Source organism: Sinocyclocheilus anshuiensis, unplaced genomic scaffold, assembly GCF_001515605.1.
Source record: "Sinocyclocheilus anshuiensis isolate Anshui unplaced genomic scaffold, SAMN03320099.WGS_v1.1 scaffold1224, whole genome shotgun sequence".
Lineage (NCBI taxonomy): Eukaryota > Metazoa > Chordata > Actinopteri > Cypriniformes > Cyprinidae > Sinocyclocheilus > Sinocyclocheilus anshuiensis.
In genome coordinates, this window is record NW_015544204.1 from 271,502 (window position 1) to 283,879 (window position 12,378).

The window sequence follows — 12,378 nt, forward strand, 5'->3', positions numbered from 1 at the left end:
GATATAATTCCGATATCGATATGAACACTATTTATCTGAAATAGAAATCTTTTGTAACATTATAAATGCCTTTATCACTTTTGATGAATTTTAAGCATCCTTGCTAAATAAAAGTATTAATTTCTTTCCAAAAAAATAATAAAAAGTATACTGAATGGAATAGTGTATAATGTTACAAAAGCTTTTTATTTCAGATAAATGCTGATCTTTGGATCTTTCTATTTCAAAATAATAAAAACTATAATAGCAGTGGTTTCTACAGTAATGGCCGTATACAAATCAGCTCCGCTCATGAACGCTACTTTATCAGATCAAATGAAAATGCCATCAAAACTTTTCTGAAGACAGCTGGTTCCCTTCAGAGATACATTCATATAAAACACCCGCGCCGTGTTATGATTTTGTAACGTGCAGTGCTCATGTTTATTCCAGTCTATGGTTTATTCAACTAAACCAAACACCACAAATAAATAATTGTATGGGAAACACTGGTAATATATATATAAAAATCGGAAATGTGTTTAAAGACATATCACCGTTATTGAAAAAAAAAAATATCGCGATACATATTGATACTGAATTATTGTCCAGCCCTAGTTTGATGGATATTTACTGGTTGATGTATATGGTCGGATAGATAAGGATACATAGATATAGGTGGCTAGATACGATAGAAGGATAAATGCAGTTAATACAATATGCTAGAAAATGGTGGGCAAACCTGCCTTTTGTTTGGTTTTAAATTCTTTTGTCTTGTTTTCACAGGCCAGGCCATGGAGATTGGGAGTGCTGCCCTCAACATCCTGGTGGAATGCTGGGACGGGCACCTCACGCCTCCGGAGGTAGCGTCACTCGCAGACCGCGCATCACGAGCTCGGGATCCCAACATGGTGCGTGCTGCGGCAGAGCTGGCTTTGAGCTGCTTGCCTCACGCTCACGCCCTCAACCCCAATGAGATTCAGAGAGCCCTGGTGCAGTGCAAGGAGCAGGTATTGTCCAGCACATCCTACATTCATTGCACATAATAATCCATAAATTTTTACTCTAATGATATAATAATCATCTGCTTGTTGCCTTTAAAGAACACATTTCTACATTCAGAACTCAGAACTACATTACTCTTTTCAGGATAATGTGATGCTGGAGAAAGCTTGCATGGCAGTTGAGGAGGCTGCAAAGGGAGGCGGTGTTTATCCTGAGGTCTTGTTCGAGGTGGCTCACCAGTGGTATTGGCTGTACGAGCAAACAGTGGGTGGAGGCTCTGGGGCCCAGCGAGAGGGGTCCGGCCGCTGTGGGGCCAATGGTGGAGCAGGGAGAACGCCACCCGAGGGAAGCTGTGGTATCCTGGATAACACGGGAGCCTTGGATCCATCAGGTGTTGCATCTGTAACTACAACAGTGACAGCAGCCGCCGTAGTACCTGTCATTTCTGTTGGCTCCACCATCTACCAGTCACACGCACTGCCGGGCTCAGCCATGGGACACACGCAAGGCCTGCATCCCTACACCACCATCCAAACCCATCTGCCTACCGTCTGCACCCCCCAGTACCTGGGCCACCCCCTTCAGCACATTCCCCGTCCTGTCTTCCCTGTGTCTGGGACGGCCTACCCACAAGTATGAGCTCTCTTTCTTGTGTTATGATTTATGGGTTTCAATTATTTGTGCTTAGAATTTTTATTTCAGTCTGTAATATTATTTGTCTGCATTTAACTGAAGATGATAAATACTAAACTTAAATACTAATGCAGACTCTTACTTGGCAGTCAGTGATGCATAGCGCAACATTCCTGGCAGAATATAAATGGAGAGAGACTCCTAGCAGTTTGTTTATATGTGTATGATGATCTTTACAACTATTCCCTTGGATTAATTTAATTTTGTGGCTTTTTAATTTTTTGACAGCAGGTATATGACTCAAGGAAGGCGTATCCAAGCGGTTTTAAGAGCATCTGTTTGTCTTCTCAGGGAATGCACCCTGCTTTTATTGGTGCTCAGTACCCATTCTCTGTGGCCACTGGCCCTCATCCTCCTATGGCAGCGACCGCTGTCACTTTCCCTGGAGTTGCTGTGCCATCCATGACTCAGATCGCTGTCCACCCATACCATACCGCAGAGGCAGTCCTGCCTCTTAGCACTACTGTGGCAGGTAAGAACAAGAAGTTAGATTTCAATTCCATCTTAACATGAAGACAATTTTTGGGCATATTATCGAATGTTATTTAGATGAATGCTGAATAGATGCAAGGTTTTTTTACTTTTGCAGCAGTTTGCCAGAAATTAAAGGGGTGGTTGATTGCGATTTCACTTTTTTTACGTTAGTTAGTGTGTAATGTTGCTGTTTGAGCATAAACAATATCTGCAAAGTTACGAAGCTGAAAGTTCAATGCAAACGGAGATATCGTCTTTTAAAATTCTGGCAGTTTAATGCCTACAAAAACGGCTGGTAGGGACTACAACAAGTTACTTCCCGGGTTCGTGGAGTAACAAACCCAGATAAACCCCGTGCTCGGGAAAAGGCAACAAAGGGGGCGAGGCCATGCTGCACTGCTTCAGAGAAGAGGAAGAGAAAACTAGAGGTGCACGTAAAAATCTATTCATATATGAATCGCGATTCTGTCTTCTAACGATTCTAATGGATTCACAAGTTTCAAAATCAATGTTCTATAACACGTTAGACTGCACCCCATAAACGCAATCAAGCCTAGAAAAAAAAACAGTGAACCACCCCTTTAATAGTACTTTCATCCGATGTAATTGAAATTATTTATAATTGCAAGAGAAGAAAGAGCCAAATCAGGCCTTTGAATAGCTGTTTGATTCTATGTAAGGGTGGTTCTTCACATGTTGAGATCACATGACCAACTGTAAAATTAATTATATCTCAGAAAGCTTTGAATATTTGGTATCGATCCACAAAAATTCAAAACCAATGGACCATTTTCAGACTGTGATGTGTTTCCACAATTATTAACATCAAAAATCTACCAAAGTTTTTTTTTTTTTTTTTAAGTCAATATACATTGTAACAGAAAAGTAGTTTGCTGCTGCTGAGTATTTCTAATACAACGGCTGAAGGAGTGATGGCAAATTTGACATCTTTCAGTAACCACACCAAAAAAAAGACAGCCTTCAGTCATAGGACAGGTCACAGTCTAAGAGACTTGATGTCACAACTTGCTAGTCAAAATGGCCTTTGCATAATAGAATGATCAGTGAAAAAAAATTTAAATTCATCAGGAATCGTTTTAGAATTGGGTTGTGACTCCTTGAATCGAAATTGGATCTAATTGTGAGATTCCCACTCCTAATTATCAGACACTTTCAGTTGTGGAATAATTAATCTGTTATTATTTACTCATGGGTGGCAAATATTACATGTACAAATATTACATTTACTCATTTAGCCATCTGAAGATTTTAACCAAAGTGACTTACATAAGCAATTTGTCACAGAGGCAACCATATTCATAGTGTACATTGTACAATGTCAGGTTTGTTAGAAAGGTAGATTATTAAACAAGCTTTTGAAGCAGAGGTGAAATGCAGAAAAGAAGAGCTTTTTGTGTTTGTGTGTTTGCAAAGCTCTACAATGGCACTGGTAGAGAAAAGACCACACCTCTAGGTGTGAATGTATATAATTCAAGGCCAGTGAAATGATTATTTAGTGCACCTTTACTTCAGTGCAGACAAGAGTTCATTACTGTTCTTACCAGTTCACCAGAGATTGTTGAGAAGCCATGCTATCAGACAGTTGGCAAATTCATAGACAAGACACCATGAACATCCTCATCTTTTTTTTTGCCCAGCAGGAGGAGTACACTCAGGCTCCACCATCCAGGCCATACAGGGGGCTTCTCTTACAGGACTCTCGTCCCAGCCCGCCTCACTGGTCAGCGCACCCTTCCCTGTGGAAGACGAGCAGCACAGTCAACCAATCAGCCAGCAGGGCCTGCACTACCTCCACTCGGCCTACAGAGTCGGTAAGGACGCATGATTTCTAATTGCATAGACCCTTTAGGGCATGGCTTGCCTGTCCTTATGTTGCTGTTTTGCACCCATTAGGATCCATCTGGTCCTGAATTGTGGTGATTAATTATCAAGAGAGGTGAGGGAGAGATCGGTTGAGTCCATGTTGCAGGACTGACAAAGAACTCTCACAGTGAGAAATATTAATTAAGGCATGATTTCCGTTATATCAGTACTCATAAGTCCTGGAGATTAGGACGTTGGGTGCATGTGCCAATTCAATACATGATCAGTACAGTGTCGTTCAGTACAGAGTGTTAATGGTGAAATCTTCCTGTCCTCATTTAGGCATGCTGGCCTTGGAGATGTTGGGAAGGAGGGCCCACAACGATCATCCAAACAACTTTTCCCGTAGCCCCCCGTACACTGAAGACGTCAAATGGCTGTTGGGCCTGGCTGCGCGTCTTGGTATGCCCACATATCTTTGCAATATATCCTATAGGAAAAACAATTTTTCTAAAGTCCTGTTTCATTTCCTGTTACCCGCTATAATAGCTGGAAGTAGACTGTAAATGATGTGTTGACAGTTTACCTTGCCTTCAGCGGACAAGAGTGGAGAGGTGATTTAACAGCAGAGTCTCCAGCGGAGTTATTGACATCCTGATATCTTTCCTCTAACTCTGAGCTTTATCCCATGCTGATCACAGCATGTTGCCAGTTTTCATGGGCCTAAATGTTACAATTGAAAATGTAGAAGTAGACAATATTTTGCCATGTTCAGGTTAGGCATTAGGGTTGTGACGGTGAGGAAATTTTCCCACCGGTTAATCGAAGTGTGACAACACCAGTAATACCGGTATCAGCGCGGGGGCGTTCCCTCTTTTCCTCGCTTTTCTTCGCTTTTAAATAGCTTGTAAAAGTGGCGTGTGCATTTTACTTTCACTTTCAAATAGTGGCAATTCGGAGTAAAGCAATTGTTCTTTTGAATTTTCCCTCTTTTCCTCGCTTTCCTTCGCTTTTAAATAGCTTAAAAGCGCCGTGCGCATTTTACTTTCACTTTAGAATTAGCGGCAGTTAGGCGTCAATTGCTTGAATGCAACAACAAAATACAACGTCAAACTCACTTTAGCGTATATATAAAACATTGAACTTTTATTAACAAAACAAATAAAAATACACCATGCTATAGGGCAGGCTATGCCTAATGTAAAATAACAAATAACTTGTATAGTTAATGTACAAAACTGTAAACATGTATAATATATAACCAAATAAATAAGAAACGTAGAACGTTTATTAGCAAAACGAGTAAGAAAGCTTGGAGGCACGGCATACACCTTGATGTCAAATAAAATAAATAAATGACACAAAGTTTAAATAAAGTCAAAATCAGCAAACAATGTGGAACCAATTAAATAAGAAACGAATGTTTAAAAAGACTTCCAAAATCACCTTAGATAAATGGCAAAAGTCAACAGGCTTTTCAAAATTCAAAATATTGCCAAACAGGCACTTTTGCATTTAGTTTCGAAACTAAATAATTCGCGATCGTCTAGTCTGTCTCACCTCACTCTTCTTGTCAGTCAGCTCGACTCGCTCTCCTCACTGGAGAAATGAAATCTGATCTGTGATGCAACTGTCGTTCAACTGCATTGAGCAGCCGCGTTCAGTTTTTAATTGTAGTGTCTGTTCTTTTACTGAACTAAATTATATTTATTACTATAAAAAATCAAAACGACGGTGGGGGTCGGTGACGCGGTGGGCAAGTGACGTAACCGGTGTTGCGGCTTAACACCGGTATCACCGTCAGCACCGTCTATCGCGGCAAGCCTATTAGGCATCTAATGAAATGACTAGTGTATGTCTTGTTGCTTTGCTAATGGTCCCCACTGGAATGGATGAATAGCTTAATTAATCAGATGGTAATGACATACACCTGCACATGCTTCCTTTAAAGGGATATTCTGGGTTAAATACATTTTAAACTGTATTTGCCAAGCAGCGCATAGACTAGTACAGACTGTGTGAGTGAACTGACTGCAATTTCCCCTCCGTTATCACTCTACCAGCCCTCCAACTTTTAAAAATCAAATTTTTTGCTTTAGATACTCCACTTACTCTAGTCTGGAACATCACAAACAAACAAGTGTGGTGAAACATCCAAGTTGCTTTTTAATACTAAATGTCAGCACACTTAAATCGCAACTTGACAAATGAAATTACAGGGCTGCTGATTGATCAGAATATTTAATGGCGTAATTTGGTTAATGCTTTCAGTTCCAAGATAACTAAATAACAGGCCTTTGTGGAATTATTAAATTGAAGCACACCTTCATATATAATTTATCTTTTTATTTGAACATTTTCTGTTATATTTTTGCATTGAAATGTAGAGAATATTATTGAATTTATTTTAAAAATTTACATTTTAATGTATTTGGATGTAATGTAACATACTCTCAGCCCAGTAAAAACATTGGGCCCTTCTGTTCTATATTTTCTCAAAATGCACAGGAAATGAAAATACAATACAATAATATAAGATTAATTATATTATAAAACAACTTACATCAGATTTTATGGATGTAATCTATGAAAATGCAGTCCTCCACAGTTGTTTAGCATTAACATTTCTACCACTTAATGTGTTTAACTTGTGGGTGATATTTCACTTGCTGAGCTTCGATGATAATTACATTTCACCATATAAAGAATGCAAATTACTTGACCACAATAAAATATCCGGTCTGGGTTTGATTTATGACTAAATTATTCATAAAGATGGTCATATCCGGTCTGGGTTTGATTTATGACTAAATTATTCATAAAGATGGTCTTTCTCAAATTTACTGAGGTGTTAAGCTATAGCTGTGATCCCGAGATTTTCTGTCTTGGACTTATAGGCTCATTGTATCTTATGTATCTGGGGAAAAAGTGAAATGTAAACAAAGGTGATGGGCAAGAAAAAGACCATATTGAAATGGTTGTTGTATATTGACAGTGCTTTTTGCACGGATTTAAATGATAATCAGAATAATAAATTATAATTAAATTGAAAGAAACTATTAAAATTAAAAAAGAACACAATGTATCAGAGATTCTTTTTAGAATGTTTCCTTATTCTTCCTCCTCTGCCTATATTTCTCCTCAGGTGTGAACTACGTGTACCAGTTTTGTGTTGGGGCAGCGAAAGGTGTTCTTAGTCCGTTTGTCCTGCAGGAGATCATAATGGAGGCTCTGCAGAGGTTAAACCCTGCACATATCCACGCACACCTCCGCACTCCAGCCTTCCACCAGCTCGTGCAGCGCTGCCAGCAGGCCTACTTACAGGTACAGACTCACAAATCCCTAAGATTCAGCCTGGGGAACTAATCACACTGACATTATTACTAATAACATCCCTAATTGGATGAAATGCTGAAATAAATCCGTACCCGGATGATGACGATGATCCACCAGGAGCAACATGCATTCTTCCACTGACAGAAGCAGTTAAAATTACACTCTTAACACATGAGATGATCCGTCGCAGCTGACATTTTGTATTGAATGCGGTGCAGCCATCTCAAAGTTCGTTTTCATATTCGTTAGACTTAGTTTCAAGTTTCAAGTAGAGAATTTGAGTAGGGTTTTAGAACATTCAAGTGGTGCCGAGGGTGGATTGTGATGGCATTGTCGCCCACGCTGAATATAAATTGTGCATGAACAATTCTGGAGTGTTAAAGCTAGAGAGGGAAGCCTGAGTCCGTTCACAGGATGGAGCATACTGATGAGAGAGCATCAAACACACTGTGACAGCCCAAAGCCAAGAGTGGCTTCCTAGAGAAGCAGCACACACATACAGTTACCTGCTAGCCGGCTCAGAGGCTTTATTTTGCTATTTCAAAGAGGTTTCAAGTTGTCGCATGGGCAAACAATGCACGTCTGCGCAAGTGGCCACTCTCGTGGTGGCCTTAAATTTTAAAATGCCCAGATCAAGGAGAGACTCACTCTACCATATGTCTGCCACTGTAAATCTTTGCAAATGATTGTTGGGTATATGTGAAAGGGAGACAGTGCCAGCTCTAATTCACTCTGTCCATGCGTGGATAATGAGATGAGGGACCGAGAGGCTGTACTCAAGCAGAAACCTACCCAGACTGTCACCGAGTCATTTTGTACGTCACTGGTGGGAAATGTATTCCATATGCTGCGTGTCCCTATAAACATCCGGGGACATGATGCTTCATAACCTGTTTACATATTATTAAAACAGGTTCAGGTTAGTGCCATCTAGTAGCAAGAATATTTATGAATTTATCATGTCGCACATGTTTAACCACAGGGAGATCAAAAAGGCATGACAGTAATGAAATGTTGTTGAACGACAAGTAAATGCAATTAGAACTAGAAACTAAACTAAACTCAAAACCCCAGAGTAAGCGGCATGTATTATTTAGTTATTTATTTATTAAATATATATTCTTGTATTTATGTATTCATCAGCTTGCAAACTAAATGCATAATGAAATACTGGTTTGAGTTAGTTAAATTGTTTTATCTTGTAGATTAGCTTAAAGCTTCTGCTAAGAAAAGTAAAATTACTCCATAAAAAAATCTGAAACAATGAAACAATATTATAATATTCATTTACATTGTCACAAATTTGCAGTTGAACATGCGTATCTACCTTTAAAATCTCTTTCATCCAGCTTTCATCTCTTAAAAGCTCCTTGTTTTTCCACTTCATTCCAACAACAAAAAAATTCTTTGTGATTTTCCATTTAAAGTTTAATATGTTGTTCTTCCTTTAAAACAGTCCTTTTTTCCCATTGAATATAATTGAAAAAAAATATGAGATGGGATGAAAAATTTTATTTCAACAGTTTTGATTTGCTTGCAAAACTTTTAACTTTGAAACACATTTTCTCAAGGAAATGCAAAAGTATAAACATTTAGTTTTTTCTTCCATCTCATTTTTTTCCCATCACCAGAACTTTTGCGTTCCCCTGCAAAGCTTGTAACAATTTTTATTATGAGTGTTGTGCTGCTTAATATATTTGTAATACAATTAATTAATAAAATTAAAACTAATAAATTTTTTTCAGGATTCTTTGTTGAATAGAAAGTTCAAAAGAACAGCATTTATTTAAAATAGAAATCTTTGCAGAAACTAAGAAATGTCTTTACAGTTTATCTGGGCAATGTAACAGTTTTGTAAGTAAAAACATTAAAGGGGGCATAACACACACAGTTTCACCCAATCTCATGTTAATCTTGAGTACCTATAGAGTAGTACTGCATCCTTCATATCTCCAAACAATCTTTAGTTTTATCATATTTATAAAATAAGATACAGCTTTACGATTCTCTCCGGAAAAAGCCGAGCTCCTGGAGGCGTGCCGTGGGCGGAGCTAAAGAGTGACGAGCACTTGAGCGCCGAATGCCAACAAAACAAGACATTTGATGCCGTTTCACTTACCGTCTGCAGTTCTGAATCATGACCGGGATCTTTTATAGCTGGGACCGCTCCATCTTTCAGTATCAAACGATGTGCAAATCCAGCGTCGAACTGGGCCTTGTTTATAAAACGTTCGTCAACAAACACACTTGTGAAACTCCATTGCTGCCCCGGAAAAACAAACTGTATCCACTGTTTACATAACGCTGGGTTCTTTAGGAAGCTGAACAATGTTATCTTTCCCTTACAACCAAAAACACACTTCTTTGGATTGGAGACATTCTTCCCGAGTCCATCTTTCAGTATCAAACGATGTGCAAATCCAGCGTCGAACTGGGCCTTGTTTATAAAACGTTCGTCAACAAACACACTTGTGAAACTCCATTGCTGCCCCGGAAAAACAAACTGTATCCACTGTTTACATAACGCTGGGTTCTTTAGGAAGCTGAACAATGTTATCTTTCCCTTACAACCAAAAACACTTCTTTGGATTGGAGACATTCTTCCCGAGCAAGTCCCGTGCAGTGCTGCCGCTGGATGAAGCGCTTTGATGGGCGCGATCTCACTCTTGCTCTGGTCGATGCGTGTGCGGGCGTGCTCTTCCGGGAGAAATGCCCATATAAGGAGTTCCACCCTCGTCTACGTCATGAAGAGCCACGATAGATAAAAACTCTCCGAAACTTGTACGAACCCGGACGTAAGATTTTTGGCACAGAAATACTCTGTCATACGTCCAAATTGTTTTTTGAAACTTTGAATCCAACTCTTTAACAGTGTAAACAACTCTGAATGCATGAAACAGCATTGTACCCCCCCTTTAACGATTTTTCCATCCATCTCACGTTTTCATCGCTATGTTCCCTTACGTGCTCTGTTTCACTCAGTAATGTGTGACATTATTAAAGGCTTGCTAACTGCAATTCATAATGATTGCAAATTGTACGTTTGACACATTTGGCTCAAATGGTTTTAATTTAGATGCATATAACCATATTTTATACCTAACACGTTAACATTTATTCCTCAACTGATTACTAAACTGTAAAAAGAAAATGGTGATGTCCATAAATTAAAAATCTTAGTTAATCTTTAACTAAAATGACCTTGGAACAGTCTCCATTATTGAATGACTGAATTCATGTCCAACTGCTTGTTTATGTTTGTTCCAGTATATCCACCATAGGCTGATCCATCTGACTCCTGCGGACTATGACGACTTTGTGAACATCATCCGAAGTGCCCGCGGAGCGTTTTGCCTGACACCAGTTGGCATGATGCAGTTCAATGACGTGCTGCAGAACCTAAAGAGGGGCAAACAGACTAAAGAACTATGGCAGCGGATCTCGTTGGAGATGGCCACTTTCTCACCCTGACTACTCTAGAGACCAGCGGGGACAGAGAGGCCCAATCTTCCCCACAGACCACTATCACAGCTCAATCCGACACGCAGCACTCTCCGTTCCCCTTGATAGGAAGTGTAGCCATGACGACTTCCTGTACAAGCCCACTCACATGACCGAACATTTAGTCCTTCAGGCCCTGAAGTCATGAGAAAGTGGTACAGAGATACTGGGGCATGTGAATTACTCCAGTCAATGGGTCCCTCCTTCGTTGAGTTGTTGATCCCAGTGTTGTGTCTGATCTTATTTTTGTTCTCTTTTTTTGGTGTGTTCAGTCGAGTAATTTAATGGCTATCTTGTTTTATCTACGAGTCCTAACATCTTTCATTCACTGATTTCTATGCTTTGTGATCCCCTGAGTTCATTTAGATGGTTAATACGGGGACAAAGGTTTTCACTTGCTATGTTGATGTTTGGTTCACGTTTAAACAAAACCACTAAATGTCAGACTTATTCTGCAACATTCCTCTACCCTGGAGAACAGAGCCTCCATCGGTCATAAAGGATTTCAACGTTGGATAGTGGATGGCATTGTAAACATGAGGAGAATAAAAACACAACTTTAAAAGAATAAAAGAGACATTTATTATGAAACGATAATCAAAGTACGGGTGAGGATTCTTCAATGTTTTTGTTTTATCTTTTGTTTTTAATATTTTGTATAGTATGGTGTGTCTACAGAGAGCAGGATGAAGAATGGAAGAATGTTATTACTGACTGCTCACTGACTGCTCTGTGAGTTCCTTTTTCCGGTCAGATGTTGGTGGCTTGAGTGCTGGAACAGAGAAGTCTGGCTGGACCAGATTACACAAGCTTTAATTTTTGAAATTCAAGACATCAGCGGTGACTTCACTCAAAAACAATTCGGGCTTCCTGTCGTTTAAATTGGGTTCTTTTATATTTGAATTCTAGCTGTTTCTGATACCATTAATACGAACCACACAATTTCATTTTTCTGTTCTCATTTTAAAATAGGTTAACTGCTCCCCTCTGTCTAACATTAGTTGAGTGGTCTATAAATGCCACTGCCAGATTCCCGTGTTTCCAGCATCGGCCCCAGCTTGGAACTCGCTAGTGGAGAGTGACTGAGTAGAAAATGTACTGTGATATTTTTGTATTCTTCAAGTGTAGCTTGGTTGGGAAAAAACAAACAAAAAAATCTATATAAATACATATAAATTGTGCTGATTGCGAGAGGATGTAATCTAGAATAAATGGGGAAAAGAGAAAAACTAAATTGGAACGAAGCAATATTAAAAATGTAGAGTTTACTTAATAAAGATCAATCAAAACACTAAGAGAGTTTATCGGTGTCTGTTTATGTTCTAACCATTATATACACTACTGTTCAAAAGTTGGTCAGTTTTTGATAGAAAAACAAGGCTGCATTTAATTGATCAAAAATAGTAAAAACAGTAATATTATTATGAAATACATTAAATATTATTAACATGTAAAGTAAGTGTTTTGTATTTTAATATATTTTAAAATGTAATTTATTCCTGTGATGGCAAAGCTGAATTTTCAGCAGCTATTACTCCAGTCTTCAGTGTCTCATGATCCTTAAGA

General features: G+C 39.0%; 1 protein-coding gene across 3 annotated transcripts in view; it reads left to right on the top strand.

The window, feature by feature from the left end:
• Positions 1-12,104, top strand: part of LOC107696883 (zinc finger SWIM domain-containing protein 8-like) — a 26,140-nt gene extending 14,036 nt beyond the window's left edge. The window contains exons 13-19 of one of the 3 annotated variants that reach the window (XM_016497425.1): positions 766-989; positions 1,129-1,617; positions 1,909-2,149; positions 3,810-3,983; positions 4,318-4,437; positions 7,121-7,299; positions 10,579-12,104. In XM_016497425.1, the coding sequence (XP_016352911.1) occupies positions 766-989; positions 1,129-1,617; positions 1,909-2,149; positions 3,810-3,983; positions 4,318-4,437; positions 7,121-7,299; positions 10,579-10,782 (1,631 nt within the window). In that variant the 3' untranslated portion in view covers positions 10,783-12,104. The remainder of the gene's footprint in view (positions 1-765; positions 990-1,128; positions 1,618-1,908; positions 2,150-3,809; positions 3,984-4,317; positions 4,438-7,120; positions 7,300-10,578) is intronic. The other 2 variants (XM_016497427.1, XM_016497428.1) reach the window with 2 other exon arrangements.
• Positions 12,105-12,378: the final 274 nt, after the last annotated feature.